At 41.1% G+C, this 24506-nt stretch overlaps 1 protein-coding gene across 3 annotated transcripts in view; it reads left to right on the forward strand.

Annotated features, from left to right (window-relative positions):
• The window catches only part of Kiaa0825 (KIAA0825 ortholog), a 427987-nt gene extending 424294 nt beyond the window's left edge, over window positions 1-3693 (forward strand). For all 3 annotated transcript variants that reach the window (XM_060383593.1, XM_060383596.1, XM_060383594.1), the window contains one exon: window positions 3178-3693. In XM_060383593.1, coding sequence (XP_060239576.1) covers window positions 3178-3295 — 118 coding nt within the window. In that variant the 3' untranslated portion in view covers window positions 3296-3693. The remainder of the gene's footprint in view (window positions 1-3177) is intronic.
• The last annotated feature ends 20813 nt before the right edge of the window (window positions 3694-24506 follow it).

A 24506-nucleotide genomic window follows, 5' to 3' on the forward strand; every position in this document is an offset into this window, starting at 1 on the left:
GGAAATGGCCAACAATTGGGCCATTTCCCTACCTCAGGTATTTTCGTAATGGCTTTGGGGGCTGGGGCATCACGTGGTGTGGGTGGAGGTCAGAGGAGAGCGTTCGGGACTCAGTTCACTCCTACCATATAGGCTGTCAGGATTGACTTAGGCTGTGAGGCTTTGTGGGAAGAGCCTTTACCCCCTGAGCCACCTCGCCTGCCCATGCCCCAACTATTTTGAAGACTAATTGTTGGCATCCATTATATCGTCCTAAGGCTGTGGACATGCTTGTCATACATATCTCATCTGCTTTCTAGAGTTGACATCCAAGTGACTTTATCCTGGTGTGCCTTGGTTCATTCTCATTCGTAGACTTAAAATACTAACATTTGAAGAACTTAAAGAGGAATCTCTAAAGCGCTTAAAACGACCTACAGCTAGTGCGGTGTCGTTTTTCCAGCAGAAGTCTGGGCCGCAGCTGTTGGCTTCCAGACGAAGAACAAAGCAGTGAGGATCAGCATTTTGTTTCTCCCAGGAAATGGCTGGAGCACTTCAGGGCTAGGCCCATGTGCCCGACCAGGGTGTGGAAAGAGTTTTCCACAGAGTGATAGAGTTAGTTAGCTCTTTTGAAATGAGATCGATGGCGGCAGTGGAAATTCAGGTGTTCCAAAGCCCCATGGCAACACTGAAGTGTTGCTGCTCCTCAGTTAGCATCGCAGAGGCCTGAAACTGCCCGGAAGGCAGGTCTGGTGAGACAGTACTGCACCCCAATGAACAGCGGAAGCTCACAGCAGCCAGCAGTGCGTGGCTGGCCCTCTGGCCGCTTGTGGCGATTGGGCAGTGTACAGCCAGCCTAGCTGGCAGCCAGACCCCAAGAGCTTAGTGGTGAAATCTCCAGGAAGGAGGGGAGCCCTCACTGCCACAGAATAAATCTCAGGTGGCCGTGGTGAAAAGCTGATGGTAGCACGCAGCACACATGTTTATTTCATGTGAAATCAAGGACTTACAAACTTTGGGCAGTGGGAGGGTGTCTAGAGTGAATGTGTTTAATTTATGAATCAGAGGTGCAGGGATACTTAATTTACATGTCTCGGTACAGGACCTCATCTCCATGCAGCAGCACGGTGATCTAGGGAGGAGAACATAGTACTTAATTATCCTGTGGGAGGGGGAAGAACTAAGCCAGGAGACCAGGGCATCTCTCTAGCATAGGGTGGGTATCTCCAGGAAGCCCCAGGTGCCTGATAAACAGGTTTTCTTATCAGGAAAGGGTCAGACCTGTGATCCTCTCTGCGGGATATGTGATGCACCCTACCAGATCTGGTGGAGAAAGAACCTGGCTGAGAAAATAGGCCGAGCTCAGTTGGCTCTCCGGATATGCCAGGCTTCAACAGCAGAGTCCCACAGTGCTGTCTAATTTGTTAGTATTATTTCTCTCTCCATTGTGGAATTCAGTGTGAAAGACATAATTATAATAATTCCCCAATACATGTTTATGAAATAGGTAGTTTTAACATGTTTTCACATTCAAATTCCACATGAGACATAGTGGTGCACACTTGTAATCCCAACACTGAGGAGGGTGGGGCAGGAGGATCAAGAATCCTAAACCAAAGGGTGGGGCTGGACAGACGGCTCAGCTCTTAAGAGCATTAGCTGCTCTTGCAGAATGCCTGAGTTCAATTCCTAGCACTCACATAGTGTAACTCCTTTAACAGGCGATCTGGAGCCCTCTTCTGACCTCCACTGGGACCAGGCACAGAATGGCAAACAGAAATACCAGTAGACAAAACACTCATACAATAAATAAATAAATAAATAGATTTTAAGAGAGAAAGAGAGTTCTCAAGCACCCTGAAATACAGAGCAAGTTCCAAGCCAGCTTGAGATACCTACCAAGATGCCATCTCAAAGCTTCCATTAAAGGACAAGGTGACTTTGTAGGGCAAATTATAAATCTCAAAATAATTTATTTTGGAAGTATTTGCTCAGATGATATGATTTTTTTAATAACGTAGTAGTGAAAATTATTTTCATCTTTCAAGTTCTCTCAAAGTTTCTATAGATGGTGATCTAATTCCTACCATGAGGGGTCAGGTAGAGGACTTACGGTCCACACTGGACTGGACCCAGATGGTGAGGAAAAGCCCAGGTAAAGGGTGAATGACCAGGAGGTGTAGTGTGGCCGTCTAAGCCTCCCCTCCCTCTGACATGTAAGCAAATGCTCATGGCTGCCCAGAGAGCGTGGAAGCTGCATTGCAACAGGAAACCTGAAGCGTCTATGGAAAACATGTCTGTGCTTTCTTTGCACTGTTCAGACAGAACCAACAAGCTGAGCCCTGCACTCACGCACTCTGTGAGACTGTGTGTTAACTGGAGGCTCTGATGCTAAAAGCACAGAGAGCGTTAGGAGGATGGTCAGTGAGAGCTGCCTGTCCACTGGAGTGGGGACGCCAGTGAGCCCTGACAGCAGGCCCTTCGGATAGAGCGGCACTGAAAGGAAGGAAGTAACAGAAGATTTCCTTCCTGTTGCAATTCCAGGTGCAGTGTGCCCCGGCAAGTTTCAGGTGCTGCTGTATGCTATATGCAAGGAAATAAACAGTGAAGTTATTTCATTTACGTTGCAAGGTTATATATTTATACAGGTCTAGATTCTTATACTTGGCTTTATAGTGCCTAATTGTTCAGGACTATAAAGAATTCAAGTGAGTGTTTTATAGAAACTTGCTAGTCTTTGCTTCTTTTTTTTTTTTTTTTTTTTTTTGAGGTTTACCTTGATTATTCCCAGACTGATTGCATTTCTAGTGTTAGGTTGCTGTCCCTTCAAGTGAGCTGGTTCAGTTGATATTTTCTTACTGCAAACTTCCCTGTGACCTGAAGCACTTTACACCGCATGTAGGAAAAGAAATGTATTATATGCACTTTTAAATCTGGAAAATACAGAAACCACATTTGACAAAATACATGAAAATTTTGTGCTCAATTGGCCTCTCAAGTATGACTTTGTTTTCCTCTCCCATTCATCCACAAGTCATGCCAATGAACAGTTACCCAAGAGGCAGTCAGTAGAGAACAGACAAGGAAACCTGACACCCCAATAAATCAGTGACTATATAATCAGTGTGTGTGTGTGTATGTGTGTTTATTGTTTAAAAGTTATAAAAAATACTGTGTTTATTATTTTTTTTCTTTTAGGTGGGAAATGAGGAAAGATGAAATACTGGAAGAGAAAGAAAAAACGATGCTGGAACATTTAAAACAAATCTGTACTGTACAGGACTCTTTTGCGACAGACAGTGAAAACCAACAGTAATCTGCAGAAAACAGCAACAGTCTTGTGCAGTGGAGGCATTTACCATTGTCAGAGGAACCCACACATGCTTCAGAATGCAGCCAGTGACTAAACAGCCTCTGTACTGCAAAGAAACACAGGGCAGAAAGAATAAGAGACTCTGTATTTCTTATTTTAAAAAATAATTTCAAATGGTTTCCTTTCCCAGTCTTTCTCCTTATATGATAAAACTGCTGCCATCTCGTGTTTCCTTTGAAAGTATGTTTTTTTCTTCCTTTTAGTACTGAAGTATCTATGACAACAGGCAAAATGTTTGGAAATATTTTTCCCTAGGGATTTCTTATATTGTATTTGGATGTTAAGTTGATTGGAGGCCCCCTGAAGACATCTGAAAATTACAACTTAATTTTGTAGCTGTAGCCCAAGTCTGGATCTTTATTGCCTCTAATACTCATGATTGGACGAGTTTCCCCTCTTCCCAGATAACCTATTCTTCATCCACTTTATCTTAATCATAACCACAGAAACCAATCAAAACCACTGTCCTGCACTATTAACTTCAGTCATTTGACTGCTTGTAATGACTGTTGCCCTCCTCCTATACTTCATTCCACTCATATGCTTTTACATCCTGAACCAAGTAGCTCCAATTCAGGCAATCCCTAGCATCCTTTTTGCTATTACAAAAAAAAAAAGGTAATTTTTTTCCTAACCAAAAACCATCTTTCAAATTTATGTTAAAAGGTTATCTTTCTGTACCTTTCATTATCTATAATGTCTGTTATCTTCTTATTTCCATTGCACATACGTGCACACACACACACACACACACTGTGTGGAGCAGAGAGAGAGAGAAAGAAAGAAGTGTCCTACTACCCTATCTGCCAAGTACAATTATATGTATTTAGTATGTCCTTTCTATCAGTGCCTGATGTTAGATTATGAAGAACTCGAAGGCCTTAAATGTATTAAGAAGTTGCCCTTTATAAATCTGAATATGGTGCTATAGGATTATTCAGTGTGTGGGCAGCAAGTAAACATAGCTGATTAAATAACTACCATTGAAATACAATAACTGTTGACAAAGCAGCCTTGAGGACAAACGGGAGAAGCCTCATTGTGGACTAGATCATCTGGCATGAAACATCGTGTCTTCTGATGTTCTCAGGAACTTAGTAAACTGTGTAAGATCCCACATTTTGTGGTCTTTATGAAATATTTGTAGCTATATGATTTCCTAAGAAAAGTATCACAAATGTTTCAAAGGGTGAGTCTACAGTTCAAAGGAGGCCACAGTAGAGAAAATCTTAGATTTGCACTTTCAGGAAATTGAATCACCGTGTATCCAATCCCTCCCAAATAACAAATTTGAAATAAAAAGATATAGAGAGAACATGAATTTGGAAGAGAGCATGGAGGGGTGTATGGTAGGATTTGGATGGAGGACAAGGAAGGGGGAAATGATGTAATTATTTTATAACCTCAAAAATAAAAGAAATACCTTTTTAAAAATGTACTATAGCTGGCCTATAGAGTTTGAATCATGTTTTTAAATATGGCTCAAGCAATTTTAAAAACTAGACAGACTATGAAGAGTGAACATTCCACTTAGCCATACCTGTAAACAGTAAAATCAAAGCTCAGTGTAAAGCCACAGCTGACTGGTCCTCCCGCTGTCTGGCAGCTTAAGCAGTTGGTCTACATACTGCAGCGCAGTGAGCAACAACTGAAAAGCCAAAGTGAAAAGAAAAATAGGTCGACCTAAGTGAGCCAAATGAAAATGTCAGTCTAAGGTGATGTGTCTGAGCTACTTAACTGCATGTGTGCATCTGTATGGGAATCTTGAGAAGTCACTTGTTTTTCAGAAAAAAAAAAAAATGTGTCTGTCATTTGCAATGAAAAAACTGAGAGAAAACTTGCAGGTGAATTCTCCTCCGTGCTTGATCAATGAAACTAATTATAGTAATAAATTCTGAATGGTTCATAATTGGGAATGGTAAATTATGTAATTGGGTTGTCAGATAATTCTTACTCTTGATGTTTTTAAGAGTATGATAACTAGGATTTCAAAGCAGTTGTCTCTATGAGTGGACAATAGGATTGAAGCCTTAACAGATGGTAACTCCTCATATGTTTATTAAAAAAAAATAGTGTTTGTTGTGCTCTATGTAACTGTATCTTATGTAATTATAGTTTTCTGTTTTATTATTGGTTTAGCAGCTTCTCTATAGGAACGGTATGAATTAGATTTTTTAGCTATAATGTCTATTTCACATATTGTATATTTATTATCTCTATAAATATTCTTGTAGGAATATCAACCAAAGTATGAAAAATTAGTTGTTTTTCCCTACTAATATGGGCTCATTCACTACATACTGTTGTCTGTATATTCTCAGACCAAAATATTCAGGTAATTTGTCATTAGCTTGTGATGCTGATGCTCTTTGATCACCTCCCCCTGAGGGGGGAGCAGCCTTACCAGGCCACAGAAGATGACAATGCAGCCACTCCTGATGAGATCTGATAGACTAAGATCAGAAGGAAGGAGAGGAGGACCTCCCCTATCAGTGGACTTGGAGAGGGGCATGCGTGAAGAAGGGGGAGGGAGGGTGAGACCGGGAGGAGAGGAAGGAGGGGCTTATGGGGAGATACAAAGTGAATAAAGTGTAAAAAAATAAATTAAAAAAAAAATCTATAAACCAGGAACTTAAAAATAAGACTGTGGGACCTCCCCTATCAGTAGACTAGGGGAGGGGCATAGGGAGGAGAAGAGGGAGGGAGGGTGGGATTGGGAGGAGATCAGGGAGGGAGTCACAGCTGGGATACAATAAACTATAATAAATAATTAATAAAAAAAAATTTAAATAACACTGTGTAGCTGTCGAGATAGCTGAATTGTTAGCCACCCTTGATGCTCTCAGCGAGGACCAGACTCTGACCCCCGACACCTGTATGGCAGCTCACAACCCTCAGTAACTGCAGTCCCAGGAGACCTGACATCCTGCTCTTCCCTCCACGGCGCTGCATGCACCTGGTGCATATGCACACACAGGCAAAACATCCAGACGTAGAAAATAATTTTCAAAAAATTAAAAACTAAATGTTGTGTGGTTCCACGTATATGAGCTTTCTAAAAATAGATTCATAAAAGAGAGTAGTGGCTCTTAGGGGTAAGGAGATGAGAAGGGGAGTTTGTGTTTGATGAGAGAAGAGTTACAGATGTGTAAGGTGAAACGGTTTGAGAGATTCATTTACAACTGAGTTTATTAAAACTGGTTAGGATAGTAAACTTATATTAGATTGTTACCACCTTTTAAACAGTATCTGGAATGTATGTTGACAATTCTTCTTAACATGACACATGAAAATTCGTGAATTTGAGCAGAAAACTGTAAAAACAGTATATGCAGTATCATTCTACAAATAAGGGAAAATATGTCCTTTGCCTTGAGAAATACGGTCACCAAGTCACCGTCTTAGTTATTGTGAAGAGACGTCATGACAAGACAACTTATTTTTATAAGAAAGCATTTAATTGGGGGACTTGCTGGCAGCTCCATGGATCGACATGGAGGGGCTGTGCTGGCTGGCAGGGAGTCATGGGGTAAGGCAGTAGCCCAACACCTACATCTTACTGGCAAAACGGAGGCAGAGGAGGAGAGAATATGCCTGGTGTGAAGCCTCAAAGACCGTTTGCAGTGACACACCTCTAAAAAGGCCACATATTGTAGTCCTTCATAAACCGTCCACCAACTCTGGGACCAAGCGTTCAAATGCCTGAGCCTTTAGAGGCTAATAATCTATACGCCAGCCAGCCACCACAGGCGCCGTTAGTAAAACAGCGAACTTTTCTTCAAGGATCCAAAGAACCCGAGCTCTCTAAGTCTCCTCTGACCAAAATATGGTAATGAAGCTGAATATGGAATTATACATCTAGAATCCCAACGTCCCACTGGCTGAAGCAGAAAAGCTGAAAGTTCGAGGATAGCCAGGATGTAATAAGACGTTTTGGAGGAGAAGGAGGAGCAGCAGCAACAGTGTGCCAGGGCCGCGTGAGGGTGCTTGCCTTGCTATTGAACTTGACAGCTGGAGTTTGATCCCCAGACTCTACATGGTGGAAAGCCAACTCCTGCTAGTAAGTTGTCCTCTCACGTCCATGTGTCCACCATAGCACAGAGACACACACACATGCATAAATACTTGCAAATCCATAAATGTAAAAAAATTAATAAAACGAAGCATAAATATTATAATAAACAATGGTTATCTTGAGGACCAAACATCTACATTAGTTTCTTATTGCTGTAAAACAATACTAGAATTTAGCAAATTAAAATAGCATCTATTATGTCAAAGTCACTGCAGGTCACCTGTCAGCACATTTAGCTGGGCTGTTTGCTGTGGTATTGGAAGGCTGTAATGAAGGTTCACCAAAGCTTAGATAGGGAGAAATCACTCCCAAGGTCATGTGGTTGTTGGCAATACTCATTATTTCACAGGCTGCTAGACAGATGGCCTCAACTTTTTGCCAGCTACTGGTCAAAGGCTGCCGTCAGTTTCTTGCCATTTGAGTCTTCCCCAAGTGGTGTCTTGCTTCCTCTAAGTCCACAGAGAAAGTCTTCTTGCAAGATCCATGTTACAGCCTTTTGTAACATAACAATTTATATTTGCCTTTTATTACATTCTTTCATTCATTGTGTGCATACAGGGTGGGCATAGGCATTAATGGTGCATATGCAGAGGCCAGAGGACAATGCTTTTCTTCTACTTTGCAAGTCTCGGAGATTGACTTCAGCTCCTCAGGCTTGGCAGCCAGTTCCCACTGAGCTACCTCACTGTCCTAGTAATGCACAGTCAATCACATATACTCTCTCATCTTTAGAAAATTCTAATGGTTAACACATCACTCATCCCACCCACGCACCCACGCTCGGGGGAAAAGGCATGACACAAAGTAGAAATGTGAGGTGATGGGAGCCACTCCAGAGTGTCCACCACAAGTTGTATTTGGGGCACTGAAGTATCTTCTGGGGAGGTGGGTCAAATAGAAGAGCTGTTTTGTGGAGAGAGGCTGAGAGTCAGCATTTTTGCCACTTATCAAGCAATTAAAACCCAAACTCTCTGCCAGACTTTCTATACTCTATACATCTCTTTTCATGCTCCCTGCACATCCTTATTCACATTGGGATTTATATTTGAGACACTAGTGAGTTCTGAAGGCAAGAAAACTAATTCTCATTTGAAATAAAAACACATGATTCTGATAGATGAAATGTAACAAATTTCTTTCAAGGGACCACAAACCAAAGCTACATCACAAATATTCACTAAGAGACCTCGAGGGGACAGGAGCTCCACAAGGAGAGCAACAGATCCAAAAAATCTGGGCCCAGGGGTCTTTTCTGAGACTGATACTCCAGCCAAGGACCATTCATGGAGATAACCTAGAACCCCGGCACAGATGTAACCCATGGCAGTTCAGTGTCCAAGAGGGTTCCTCTGTAATAGGAACAGGGACTGTCTCTGACATGAACTGATTGGCCTGCTCTTTGATCACCTCCACCTGAGGGGGGAACAGCCTTACCAGACCACAGAGGAAGCCAATGCAGCCAGACCTGATGAGACCTGATAGACTAGGGTCAGAGGGAAGGGGAGGAAGACCTCCCCCTATTATTGGACTGGGGAAGAGGCACGGGAGGAGACGAGGGAGGGTGAGTGGGATAGGGAAAGGATGGAGGAGGGGGCTATAGCTGGGATACAAAGTGAATAAACTGTAATTAATAAAATTAAAATTAAAAAAGAATAACAAATAAATTATCAGACCTTGGAAAAAAATTTTAAATGTATTTAAATCCAACATTTCCAAAACTACTTCTGATACCCTGTTCCAACATGCTTCTTTGACACTTGAAGGCTCTAGATGTGGTGTTAAGGGCAAAAAGCAAAAACTTAAAGATGAGAAACTGTGAATCAAGACCTCTTCCGTTCTCACTCACATCCATCTCAGCACAGCAGAAACTGCACTGCGGAGAGTCTACAGCCAATCACACAGGGTCCTTCTACCCCAGCTCCAGTGGGAGGATTGCTTCAGAGAAACACATGATTTCATCATTTCTCATCCTGCCCTAGATTGCTCTGTGCTGAAGCCAAGTCCTCCAAAAGTGATTCTGAAGGTGAAGACTCTATTCTTTGGCCCAGCCTCCATGAATGATAGGGAATCTCTGGGTTGGAATATATTGAGATTCATGAGCCCTGATTATTTTGCCTTAGTTCCAGAGCTACATTAAAAAAAAGGTAATTTTTCTTGTGAAGCCAATTACTAATTTTCTTTTTATTTATTAAATATTATATTTTATTCACTTTGTGTCCTGGCTATAGCCATCTCCTCCCAGTCCCTCTTCTCCTCCTATGCCCCTCCCCTAATCCACAGATAGGGAGCTCCTCCTCCCCTTCCCTAGCCTATCAGGTTTCATCAGGACTGGCTGCATTGTCTTCTTCTGTGGCCTGGTAAGGCTCCCCCCACCAGGGGGAGGTGATCACAGAGCCAGCCACTGAGTTCATGTCAGAGACAGCCCCTGCTTCCTTACTAGGGAACCCACTTGGAGACTAATTTTCTATTATATGGTTCATATCATTTAGTATCATAAGAAATTTTTCCTACCCAAAGACATACCACTGTCCCCTTCTGGGAGTATCATTGATTTTCAGGTCTTCAGCCATGTGGAAGTGTTTGATGTAATATAAGTAGTAAAATTCTATTCCTTATTCTTCAAGGACACATGTCCTCTATTTTGTCAGCCAAATGTTCTCATGCTTGGAATTTTGCAGTCATCTCTTGTTACTGATTGGCAAAGCAATGATGTTTTCTTTCTAATGGTATGTATAAGAAGGTACTTTTTTTTTTGTATGGAGCTGGGAAGATGACTCAGTAAGTAAAGCAATATTGCATCCACAATGAGGAAACAGAGAGAAATAAATGTCTACTTGTTAGTGCTCAGTTCTTTTTCTCCATGTTATACAGTCTAGGATGCCCTGCCCAAGGAATGGTCCTACCTATAATTAAAATGGGTCACCCCATAGCAAGATAATCCCCAAAGACATGCACGGAGACTTATTCTCCAGATGACTCTCTTTTCTGTAAAATTAGCAACACTAGTCAGCACACCTATAATAACAACACCACTACCACACCAATGAGCACATCAGACCCAGCAGGCCAGTTACATAGTGTGCAGGGTTCACCCTGAGTCAGTTTCATAGTGTGCAGGGTTCACACTGTGAGTCAGTTACAAAGTATGCAGGACTCAGACTGTGTGAATCAGTTACAAAGTATGCAGGACTCGGACTGTGTGAATCAGTTACATAGTGTGCAGGGTTCTCACTATATGAGACTGTTGAAGACTTCTTCCCCATGATCCTGCATAGCACCTTCTGGTACTGCGATAGCTAGCCAGAAGGGAAGAACTTCCATTTCGGTTCCAGTTTGATTCCTCTCTATTCCAAAGGACATGGTATCGTCAAGAGTGGGGGCTTTTAATTTTGTAAATATTTATTTTCATTTTAAGTGTGTGTATATGTTTGGGGACTTGCATGTGAGTACAGATGCTTGTGGAAGCTGGAGCTACTGAATCACCATGGACCTGGAGTTATAAGCAGTTATGAGCTTCCAAATGTGGGTGCTAGACACTGAACTTGAGTTCCCTGCAAGGGCAGTACATGCGCTTAAACATCATTTCTCCTGTCCTATAAGATCTCACTACATAGTTGTGGACTACTAGGGATGGTGACAATATTTTATACTGCTCTGGGAGCCCGAAGGACCTCACTAATAACAACTCACAGGGAGGTACCCTATCATCAGGAAAAGAAAAAAGTTAAATGTATGTAATTTTCGTTACATGTCTATATCTATGTCTTTGTGTGAGTGTGCGGTTGAGTGTAACGCACAAAGGAAAGAACATCGGATCCCTGAAACCGGAGTTATGGGCAGGTACAAGCCACCTGACATCAGAGTTGGGAACCAAACCTGGATCTTCTACAAGAAGGCAAATGCAATCTTAATGGCAGCGCCGTCTCTTTAGCCCCTGGCAAAATTTTTTAAATAGCATTTTCCCTTTTCCTTCTGTTGGGGATGTAAATTCTGACTGGAGTCACATATTGATTAAACAGATGTAGATAGCATGTGTGCCTGACAGTACGAAAACTTGAAATCTGGATTATTGATGATTGCAGAGTCATAAAATTAGGTCTGAATTTCCTACATTTATGAGAAATTAAATTCCTATCTCGTTCACACCAAGCTTGTTCTGAACATTCTATCAAAAGAGCCAAATCTCAACATTGTAACAAACAGATGAAGAATTAATATCGCAGAGCAGAGGTAGAGGTTACTCGGTGCTCCTGAAAAATGAAGAAAATTGGGAAACAAGTGCAATGGACTTTCGCAAGAATAAAAGGCTTAGTTTGCCAACTGTGGCAGATAAACTCTGGTCTGTTTTCTGTTTTTGTTTTGTTTTGTTTTGTTTTTAAAGAAAATTGTTTTTAATTGCTAGCCAGAAGTAGGTTCGTATTTTAAGTTTTCTAAAATGTGATTCAATTTGAAAACATTTTACTATTAGGAAAACCGCAGAGTTGCAGTAAGTCTAGTTTATCGGGAAAAGATTAAATTACATGAGTAATAAAGCATCATATGCATTTAGACTTGCTATAAACACATATTGTCTGATCAAGTCTGATCCAGATTCAGGCTATTCAAGCTGTTCTTTTTGTGTGAGCATTTGTTTTTGAGTCAGGGTCTTGCTATGTGGTCCAGGGTAGCCTTGAATTCTGTCTGTCACGCAGATGGCCCCAAACTGACTCCTGCCTCAGTCTCTTCAATGCTCTAAATACAGATATATGTCACCATGCCCAACTTATAGTATTACTTTTAAAGTCACAGATGCATTAAACCTGTGCCTATGTTAGAATGATTTTCCTGAACATCTAAATAGTTGCATGACTTGCTTCAGTCTATTAGTACTTCATAATTTGATGAAGTATTAACACTTAAATGTAATCTAAAGCACATTAAAGACTGCTTATTAATGTTGCTTATATACATTCTTTATTTTAAAGAATTAACTAATCTTCCCAGGATTCAAAATTAGACTTTCTATGCTGTTTGTTTATTATTATAATTTTCCTTCTAATTAATTATTTAACTTGAATTTTTCCCTTTGTCATCCTTGCCACTTTTTTGTGTTTTTTTAATATTTTATTTTTATTTTTATTAATTGCAATTTATTCCCTTTGTATCCCACCTGTAGCTACCTCACTCTTCCACTCCTAACCCCACCCTCCCTCTCTCTTCTCCACCCATGCCCTTCCCCGAGTCTACTGATAGGGGAGGTCCTCCTCCCCTTCCATCTGATCCTAGTATTTCAGGTCTCTTCATGAGTAGCTGCATTGTCTTCCTCTGTGGCCTGGTAAGGCTGCACCCCCTGAGGAGGAGGTGATCAAAGAACCACTGAGTTCATGTCATAGACAGTCCCTGTTCACCTTACTAGGGAACCCTAGTGGACACCGAGCTGCCATAGGTTACATCTGTGCAGGGATTCTAGGTTGTCTCCATGAATGGTCCATGGTATACTGTTTTCTGTTTTTTAAAGAGAACTGTGACTACTATAAATCCCAAACCAGTATTTCTTGTCTCATGCTATGTATCTGCAAACAATGTTTTCTCTCAGACACTAGGGACTCCTGGTGTCTAGGGACAGGGAAAAAGGAGATGCTGCAGCAGGGGGTCTGCTACAAACCTGCGGTGATTAGAACTGGAGAGCAGTGGGGGGAAAGACCACTTACCGCGCTCCCTGGCTGGACTGTCCACTGGAAGGTCAGAGTGTGCCTGTGGTAGTTTGCAGCTGAGACAAGGAAGGGTGAAGAAGCTCTGTGTGAACTTCTAGGGATAGGGGCAGAAAGGAATGGACCCAAGAAACAAGCAGGCATAACTATTTTAATGTATGACAAAATAGATTTCAAAACTAATCAAAAGACGTAGAGAAGGACACTAAATATTCATCAAAGGAAAAATTCACCATGATGATGATACTGCAATTCAAAACATCTATACAGCAAAAACAAGGACACTTGGGTTTCATAAAAAAGCACCACTAAAAGTAAAATCGCATATTACATTCACCCAGTGGATAGTGGGTGACTTCAATATCCCACTCTAACCAATAAACAGGTCTTCTAGACAAAACTAAACCAAGGCTGAGCTAAATGACATCATAAACTGTCACCACTCTAGAGGCATGCATGTAGAAGAAGGCAAAAAAAATTGTGTTTATCATCTAGTATTTAACTAAACTCTAAATGGATCAAAGACTCAACAGAAATCTTTGAATACATTGACTGTAATAAAAGAGGAAGTAGAGAACAGTCTTGAAGTCATTGACACAAGAAAATAGTGCTAGAGATATGTCTCAACCATTAAAGATGAGGCTCACAACCAAAAATATAAGAATATAGCACTGGCAGTAAGACCCACAAAACAGACCTTATTAAACTGAAAAGCTTCTGTATAATGAGGGATACTGTCATCCAAAAAAAGAAGCCAGTTACAGAATGTGAAATATTCTTATCAATTACACATCTGATAAAGGACTAATATCTAAAATATATAAAGAACTCAAAAATTGGACATCAATGAAACGTATAGCCCAATTGAGAAATGGAGTAAAGATCTAAATAGAATTCTTGAAAGAGAAAAGACAAATGGCTGAGAAGCACCTAGAGAAACGTTCAGCATCTTTAGTCATTATGAAAATGCGAGTGAAAACTACTTTGAGATTTCATCTTAACCCACCACTGTGGCCAAGATCAATAAAACAAATGATAGTTCGATATTGCTAAAATGTGGACAGAAGAGAACACTTGGTTACTGCTGGTTGGACTCCAAACTTGTACATCCACTATGGAAATCAGTGTGGTGGTTCCTTAGGACACTGAGAATAGATCTACAAGATCCAGCTACAATTCTCTTGTTCATATACCCAAAGGATGCTTCATCTTAGTACAGAGACAAATGCTCAGGAATGTTTCTTGCTAGTTACTCATAATATCCAGAAATTTGAATCAACCTAGATTTAATTAAGGAATGAATAGATAAATAACATGTGATACATTTACACAATGGAATATTTCTCAGTCATCAAAAAATTGCCGGTAAATGGGTTGAAGCTATTAAAAAAAATCATCCTGAGTGAAGTAACACAGACCAGAGAGACAAATACGATATATATTCACTTCTATGTGGATGTTAGTTGTTCAGTCATTGATTCTGTAGAGCCACAGAGGTTAGGTATAGAGTAAGTGACTACAGCAGGGAGGGATGGATCTTCCTAGGATGAGGAGATAGAATAGATAGTTATGGATGGACAATTTAGGATATGGCAGAGTCAGGAGGATCAAACAGGGAGGATGGGGAGAGAAGGAAAACAAGAAAGGACTGCTAAAACTAAGGGCCATTTGAAGGGTGGTATTGAAACCTAATACAGCAGAAATGTCCTAAAATATATATACACATATGACGTCTATCTAAATGAAATTGCCAAATTTTGGAGAAAACAGAGCCCCAACTAGAAATCTCTTGTCACCAAATGAAACTTTCAATACCAAGAATTCATTCCATCTAATCTAATCTAATCTAATCTAATCTAATCTAATCTAACCTAATCTAATCTAACCTAACCTAATCATTGGCCAAATGTACCTAATGGAAACCCCTAAACAACCCATGCTATTGACAAGGCTATTTGTTGCATACTACAAAACTGTCAGTGAGGCCCTCCCTATTGCTGAACACAACATCTAGACAACGCATTGAATACAGGAAAGTTGAGCTGGTTGTGTCTACATAGAGCCTGTATGCTAGTGTTCATTATACAAGAAGGTACACTGCTTGCTATCAAAGGAGAAAGGTAAACACCAACCACAGCTACAAATCTTTCAACTACAATGATGATCTCCATGCAAGATGAGCACAGACTGGCAGCAAAATCTTGTGGGAGTAACCAGCCAATCTCTGATTGGATATAAGTGCCTACTTCATGAGATGGAACTCATCCCAAGCATTGCTTGGGTGACCAAGAACCTGAGACTAGGTATATCATAGATCTAGCAGAAAACCAGATTCTATGGTTCTGCTGGAGCAATTCTCAACCTATAGGTAGAGGCCTCCTCGGCATACCTTTATCCCCAAAAATATTTATATTAAGATTCATAACATAACATTCATAAGACGCATATATGATTCATAATAAGAAATTAGACACCAACAAACCAAATAGTCCAATTAAAAAATGAGAGACAGAATTAACAGAGAATTCTCAACAGGAATATCGAATGATGGAGAAATACTTAAAGAAATGTTCAACATCCTTAGTCATCAGAGAAATGCAAATCAAAATGACTCTGAGATTCCACCATCAGAATGGCTAAGATAAAAAAAAAAAAAAAAAAAAAAAAAAAAGTGATAACACATACTGGAGAGGATATGTAGAAAGGGGAAAACTCCTCCATTGCTAGTAAAAATGTAAACCTGTATAACCACTTTGGAAATCAATCTGGCACTTTCTCAAAAAGTTGGGAATAGCTACCTCAAGTTCCAACTAATCATTCCTGGGCATATACCCACCATTCAATAAGGACATTTGCTCAACTATGTTCATAGCAGCTTTATTCATATTAGCCAGAATCTGGAAACAACCTAGATGTCCATTAATTGAAGAATGGATACAAAAATTGTGGTACATTTACACAATGAAATACTATTTAGCTGTTAAAAACAAATTATGAAATTTGCAGGCAAATGGATAGAACTAGAAAAGATCATCCTGAGTGAGGTAGGTATCCCAGACAAAGAAAGACACACATGATATATACTCAGTTTTAAGTGGATATTAGCCATAAAATATGATAAGCAGAGGACCTTAGAAAGGATGCTTAATTCTCATCCAAAATGGCAAATAGGGTAGACACCAGAAGCAGTGGAAGAGAGGGAATAAGATGGGAGCCTATTATAGAGGGTCCTCTGAAAGACTCCACCCAACAGGGGATTGAAGCAAATGCAGAGACTCACAGCCAAACTTTGGGCAGAGTGCAGAGAGTCTTATGGAAGAAGGGGAGGAAAGGAGGACTCCAGAGGGGACAGGAGCTCCATAAGGAGACCAACAATGCCAAAAAGAAAAAAATAAAAAAAAATAAAAAGAAAACAGTGCCATTGGGCCCTACAGAGACTGATGCACCAACCAAGGACTATGCATGGAGAGGACCTAGGCCCCTGCTCAGATGTAGCCAATAGGCAGTTCAGTCTCCATGTTGGTTCCCTAGTAAGGGGAGCAGGGTCTGTCTCTGACATGAACTTGACTGCCTGCTCTTTGACCACTTCTCCCCCTCCTCCTCCTGGTGGTGCAACCTTGCCAGGCCACAGAGGATGGGGATCCAAGCAAGAGTCTTGAGCATATATGGGGACAGTAGGGGTGGGAAGCCAGAGGATGTGCAGAGAGAAGAGAAACCGTGAGAGGGGACATTTCTGGAGGCCTACAACAGGGTAGGCTACAGGGAGAATATAAGGGTGACCCTAATTGACACCCTTAATAGCTGTGGTCATGGAGACTGAAGAGGCCACCCTTTAAATAGACAGGACTCCTAGTAGAAGGAGGGGAACACCAACCCACCCACAAAAACTTCAACCCAAAATTTACCTGCCTACAAGATGTGCAGGGATAAAGATAGAGCAGAGATGGAGGGAAGTCCAACCAATCCCTGGCCTGACCTGAGATCCACCCCATAGGAGAGAGCCAACCCCTGACAGTAATGACACTCTGCTATGACTGCAGACAGGAGCCCAGCATAGCTGTCTTCTGAGAGGCTCCACCCAGCAAAGGATCCAAACACTCACAGCCAAAGTTTGGGTGGAGAGAAAGGAGCCTCGTGGAAGAGTTGGGGGAAGGATAGAAGAACTTAGAGTGAACAGGAGCTTCACAAGAAGACCAACATAACCAACTAACGTGGGCCTAGGGGGTCCTGAGACTGAAGCAACTACCAATGACCACGCATGGACTGGATCTAGGCTCCCTACACATATATAACCAATGTGCAACTTGATCTTCTCGTGGGTTCCTTAGTATGGGGAGTGGAGGCTGTTTCTGACATGAACTCTGACACACGCTTTTCAATCACTTCCCCCTGGTGGGGCTGCCTTCCCAGACCACTGAGGAAGAGGATGTGCTTAGTCCTGAGGTTAAGTGCTTCCATGGGCTGGGGGGCTTTCCTGAGGGAGGGGTAAAGAAAAAGGGAGGAGAGGAGGATGGGGACTACAATTGGCAATTAAGTTTGATTGCCACAGCGATCTCTTAAAGGTAGGTTCGCAAACAGTTTGAGTATACAGTAAACTAGCACTCTTAAGACTTTTTGTTTTGTTTTGTTTTGTTTTGTTTTGTTTTGTTTTTTAAGACAGGGTTTCTCTGCATAGCTTTGGCTGTCCTGGAACTCCACCATAGACCAGGCTGTCCTCAGATTCATGGAGGTCTGCCTGCCTCTGCCTCCCAAGTGCTGAATTAAAGCCATGTGCCACCATCACTTGGCCAGCCTTAAGTCCTAATTGACCTCAACCTGTCGTTAATTTTGGCTGTGTCATTAATTCTGTCTCTTAGGATCTAAGAGATGATTTCAGAATATGGCATCATCACAATTCATTACTGCATGTATGATGTATATGTGTAGATATGCGCATGCCATGGTTTGCATGAATTGAGGGCAGGGGAGATTATGGATCTGGCTCTCTTCTACGTTTACATGGTTCTAAGAATCAAACTCTGAGCCTAGCCGATCAGGTCTCATCAAGGCTGACTGCATCATCTTCTGTGGCCTGGCAAGGCTGCACTCCACCCCCAGGGGGAGGTGATCAAAGAGCCGGCCACTGAGTTCATGTCAGAAATGGCCCTTGTTCCTCTTACTACGGAAACCTCTTGGAAACTGAGCAGCCTATGGGCTTCCTCTGAGTAGGGGGTCTAAGCCCTCTGTATGTATGGTCCTTGGTTGGAGTATTGGTCTCTGCAGGCCCACCTGGGCCTAAGTATTTTAGCTCTGTTGTTCTCTTTGTGGAGTTCCTGTCCTCTCCAGTTCTTTCTATCTCCCTCTTCTTCCATAAGGTTTCTGGTACTCTGCTATGAGTTTGGCTATGAGTCTCAGTATCTACTTCAACACCCTGGTGGGTAGAATCTTTCAGAGGTCCCCTGTGGAAGGCTCCAGTCCACCATGGATGGCTGCATGGAATGGATCAGACGCCCTGCACAATACTAGTAGGGGCTGTCTATGACTCTGTTAGTCAATAGATTTGATTCCCCTAGCAGGGCTGACTTGTCTAGCCTCAGTGGGAGAAGACACCCTTAGTTCTGCTGTGACTTGAGGTGCCAGGGTGGGTTGGTACTCCTTAGGGGGTACTTTGAGAAGAAAGAGATAGGAGAGTAAGAGGAGAGGGGCATAAGGGCAGGACTGGGAGGAGAAGAGGGAGGGGGCTGAGATTGGGTTGTAAAGTGATTAAATAAATAAAAAAAATTAAAAATAGTAAAAAAAAAAAAAAAAGAATCAAACTCAGGTTATCAGGACTGTAGAATAAATATTTTACCAGCTGAGCCATCTCTCTGGCCAAGGCCTTTCCAATTTTTAATACTTAAAAGAGAGGTAAACATAATTATTAAGTATAAGAACAGCAGGAATGCTAAGCAGCAGGTTTTTCAAACACTTTTTCCCCATGAGTTAGATATTAAAGAAGTGGCAGAAAAAAAGAGCTGAATGCTAGTAAATTAACAAGCTGAATATCATAAAACAAGTAAAAATAAATAAAATTTTTGGAATCACAAAATATATTTAAACAAATTGCGTTTTGTTAGCCAGCTAAGATTACACTCATGGACTATTGCCAAAATCACGAGAGGTCCAAGCTCCAGAAAGAAATAATGAACCTGAGGAGACAATGCCAGATAGATGGGCTTCAGGGGACTGTGATGATTCCTGGCACTAATCCAGGTGTTACCTCTGGTGAAAGTCGATGTTCTTTGGAACTCCACATTTAGGCACCAAAATCTGTTAATGCAAAAACACAGATCTTACCACAAAGGGTAGATGAGGTAGTTCATTCTGGAGCCAAATGTAAGTAAAAACATGCCCCAGGAACCCAGGCCCTGGTTATCAAACTCCATGTTCCTATGAGGCAACAGTTTTATGAAGCTCCTTGTATGAGAAACAGAACAAAGAAAGCTATAAATCAAAACATGTTTATCAATCAACACAGGTTGGTGGGTTGGTGGGGTAACGTCTTTTAGAGGCTTCAGACTCTCTGGCGACATTCTCGGCCTTTGGGTTGGTAAAGCATTGGAAGAGGATGGTTAGTAATTAACCCTGAGAGATATGTTGACCTTTCAAGGGTGAATCATCCACAAATGCTAGGGTTTGAGATGGGAGTCCCCTTCCTTCTGGGATTTTCTGACCCTTTGGTAAAAGAAAGGCTTTTTCTAGAAGCCACATAAAATCACAAAACTAAGGGATTTTAGTCCACTTTTTGTCTGTTACAGAGATCTAATTAGATGAGAATCTCTCTTTGAGCCTCAGTTTGTATTCTGGCAAGACAGTGTTATAGTACAATATTATCTGTATTTTTTTGAGGTTGTCTAGGTGAAACATTTGCCAGGGATTAAGGGAACACCTGGGAGAGGACTGCACTATAATAAAAGACAGGCTCCCTCTATTGCCGTGTAGTATAGAAAAAAGGGAAAAAAAATGACCTAACTTTCCCCCAAAGGATATGCTACTAGGAGAGAAGAGCAGGATGGTTATAAAAGTTGACTGCAGAAATAGCTCAGCAGTTAAGAGCACTTTCTGCTCTTGCAGAGGTTCAGGATTCAGGTCTCAGTACCTACATGGTGGCTCATAGCCACCTGTAACTCCAGTTCCAGGAGATCTATAATGCCTTCTCCTAGCCTCCACAGGCATTGCATGCACATGGTGCACTTATTTGCGTGTTAGCAAACACTCAAATACAATAAAAAACTTCTCAAAAAATCTTAGGTGCATTTCCCATGTGCAATCTTTCTGTAGTTGCTGGCAATCTCCAGTTTTAGATGTATATTGCTAACTTTTTTGCAGATGCAAATTGTTTGTTCTTTAACACGTTCCCTTTTTTGAGCTAGAGCATTCCTTTTTGTAAACAGTGGCTTTTAGCCAACCTTCAGTTAAAGAAACTGAGCTCCTCCAAGTAAGACTCTTGGGAAAAGTTTTGGTGCATATATTAAATGAAGATCAAAGGAAAATTGCCTCTGTATCTAAAAGTGATAGCTATGAAGTGTGACACTTTATAACAATAAAGTCCTGGCAGGCCACAGGCAAAGTGGACTGAGCTGACAGAGTAACCAAGTGTTTGATTTCAAGGTGATTCTATTCCCTGTCAAGAGGGTAATCATGACTATCTATCACACAAAGTTATTCAGAAAAGGGAGGACCTAGAATTGTAGTGACCATAGACACATTGACTTGACAGATGCATGATTTTCCTGTTCTGTTTTGTTTTCTTTTTCATTTGAGTAGCTTACTTGTCTCTGTGGCAAGAAAATTGATTTCTCAACACAACACAAAAACAGATCAAGAATTTATGGTCTCAGTTATTGAATTCATTGAGTAACAGGTCTTAGAAGACCATCCCTCCAAATGAAGGCACTGATCAAGTGTTGCAGAATATTTGATCACACTGTGAATTCCAAGATTGTGTTGTTTACTGGAAAACCCTGTTTCTAGTTGTAGTATGGCTCAGCCCTATTACATACTTTTGATCCAAAAGCTTTCTGCTTGAGTGTTTTAAACAGTATTAAATCAAGTAGGTCAAGAGGCAGAGCAAGCAACCAGTTGACAGGGAGTGAACATAGGCTAAAAGCCATAGAAAGTAAGAGGAATTCAGGTGGATGTGTGGAGAGATGCACAGGAAGCAGAAGGGAGGGACATTTGAGGATTTTTAAGATGCCATGGAGAAGACGACCTGCCTCTTTTTCTTTTGGGATTTCACCTGAGGAGAAAGGTCTCTGAGTGTTTTCTCTCCCTCTCTGAGCTAGCAAGCATTCATTCTAGCATCTGGCACCTGAGTCTTTATTAGTAAAATCAACTGATTGAGATTTTTTTCTGAAAACAACATTTGGGGCTCCAGTGCATGGCACAACCACACAGACAGAGAACTCAGACCAGCTGCAGACAGACTGAGAAGCAATGAGATTTGGTAAGTTACCTGGAAAGTCCTCAAAAAAGAATTAAGGATGGAAAATACCATAATACAAGTTATTAGGACCCTGTATAGTGCTGTTTAGGATGACTTGAAAATAGAAGCAGAAAATTAAAAAATACATGATTTAACTGAAATTGGGTCAATACTGATTATAAGCATTATCATTTTGGTATTTCATATTTTATCTTTAATAGTGATAGTTGTTTTCTGTATCTCTCAAAGAAAAAAAGCTTTAGAGATTCAGGAAAAAGAAAAATATCAAAACTGTGTTGATCAGATAACAGCCTTAGAAGAAAAATTAGAAAAACTTCTAAATAAAAATGAGTAAAATAGGGAGACCAGCACAGATCAGAGAGCCCCCCCCCCCCATCTACTGGCCTGACACAGCCCACTAGTAACAGTGACAATGTCTGTCCAGAGCCCCTTTCACTTCACTTCCCCTGTATACCCCACACCCCAGTTCCTAGGCCTGTATCATTTTCCAGGACCCACCTGGATCTAAGGCCCTGGAGACCAGCATGGAGCACAGAGCAGCAGGAGAAACAAAGGACTGTAGCCATCTGGGAACATGAGCTCTGCCTACAACCCCAGAGACCTAGTACCATTGAAGACCACCAGGCCTGCTAATAAGAGTCAACCAAATGCCTAGAGGTCAGTGCAAGACCACCAGCAACAAAACCTAGGGCCTATAACACCACCAAAACCCATCTATCCTACCACAGCCAGCTCTGAGGATGCTATCACACGGGAAGCACAAGAAAATGATCTTAAGTCTGAGGTTATAAAAATGATAGAGTCCTTAAAAGAGGAAAAAATACCATAAAGAACTGCAGGAAAATACAACCAAACAGGGAAAGGAATTGAATAAATATTTTAAAGAAATACAGGAAAATACAACCTGTCCTCTCCAGCTCTTACTATTTCCCAGTTCTTACCTAAAATTCCGTTCACCTGCCCAACAGTTGCCCATCCGGCTCAGCAGGAGAAGTAAATGAATAAAATTGTCTAGGACCTAAAAATTCAAATAGAAGCAATAAAGAAAACACAATCTGAGGAAATCCTGGAGAAGGAAAGCCTAGAGAAGAGAAACTACAGGCAGAATTCCGGGATCCTTTGAAAGTGTTGAGGGAAAGATGGAAGGAAGTAGAGGGGACAGAAGCTTCAAAAAAAGAACAACAGTGATAACTAACCCATGGGGACTAGTCCATGGGGACTTACAAAGACCAAGAAATCAACTAAGGCATATCCATGGTCCGGACTTAGGTCCCCTGAACATATGTGATCAGTGGGTGACTGGGGCTTCATGTGAGTCACCTGGTGAGTGGGGTGGGGAGCTGTTTGGACCAGGGGCTCTGATGCCTGCTTTTGGATCACTTCCCCTTGGGAACACTGCCTTGCCTGCCCTCGAAGGGCAAGGATATGCTCAGTTCTGATGTACTTGATGTGCTTGGGAGGGTTGATACAGGGGTGGGAAACTCCTCTTTTCTGATGGGAAAGATAGTAGGAAAGGGGGATAGGTAGGAAGGGGGACTGGGAAAGGAGGAAGGAGGGGCATCCTTAGGATGCTAATAAATTGAAATAAAAAATGAGAAAATAATCAAAAGCCAACAGATGAATTAACACAAGAACCTACCAAACTACTGCAAAATGAAACTGAAGAAGGTAGCCAAGGTTGTTAGAGAGCCAACCTTATTTTATCTTGTTACCTTACAAGAACTACCAGAAGATGATAGACAGCCCAAAGATTATGAAGAAGTTAAATGGAATCCTACAGACAGATTAGATTAGAGAAGATTTAAGGAAGTTAATGTGTCATATGGTGTACATTCACCTTTTGTGAAGCTGATATTAAATTCATGGGATGCAAAACAGAATTATTCCCCAACACTGGAAAAATTGGCAACAGCAATATTAGAATCTGGAAAGAGGAAGTTAGGGCCGTAAACCAATGAAATAGGGCTAAAGGTATTAATATTTCTCAGGATCCGTTCCTAGGTGAAGGTTAATATACTGAGTTACAAAGCAGCTTGAATTTAATAATCACACCTTGCTGCTACGTCATTTAGCAGCTTTAAATACTTGGAACAAGGATCATATTTTAATAGTATACATGAATGAGCCCAAAAATTCTACCAGGGAACTCCTACAGCTGAAAACATCTTCAGCAAAGTGGTTGGATATAAAATTAACTCGAAAAATTTGGTAGCCCTCCTATATACAAGAGACAAATGAACTGAAAAATAAATTAGGGAAACAACACCCTTCACAATAGCCACAAAGGACATAAACTACCTTGGTGTAACTCTAACCAAGCAAGTCAAAGACTTGTATAAAAAAATCTTTAAGTCTCTGAAGAAGAAATAAAAGAAGATATCAGAAGATGGAAAGCTCTCCAATACTCATGGTTTGGCAGGATTAACATAGTAAAAATGGCCATGTTACCAAAAGCAATCTACAAATTCAATGCAATTACCATCAAAATACTAACAAAATTCTTTATAGACCTTGAAAGAAAAATTCTCTCAATTTCATATGGAAAAACAAGAAACCCAGAATAGCTAAAACAATCCTCTACAATCAAAGATCTTCTGGAGGTATCTCCATCCCTGATCTCAAGCTGTACTATAGAGCAACAATACTAAAAACTGCATGGTACTGACATAGAAACAGAAGACCCAGAAATAAACCCACACACTTATGGACACCTGATTTTGACAAAGATGCCAAAACCATACAATGGAAAAAAGTTAGCATCATCAACAAATGGTGCTGTTCTAACTGGATGTCTACATGTAGAAAAATGAAAATAGACTCATACTTATTACCCTGCACAAAACTAAAGTCAAGTGGCTCAAAGACCTCAACATTAAACCAGACACAGTAAACCTCTTAGAAGAAAAAGCAGGGAAAAGGCTTGAA

The sequence above is a fragment of the Meriones unguiculatus genome, chromosome 5, assembly GCF_030254825.1.
Source record: "Meriones unguiculatus strain TT.TT164.6M chromosome 5, Bangor_MerUng_6.1, whole genome shotgun sequence".
Classification (NCBI taxonomy): Eukaryota; Metazoa; Chordata; class Mammalia; order Rodentia; family Muridae; genus Meriones; species Meriones unguiculatus.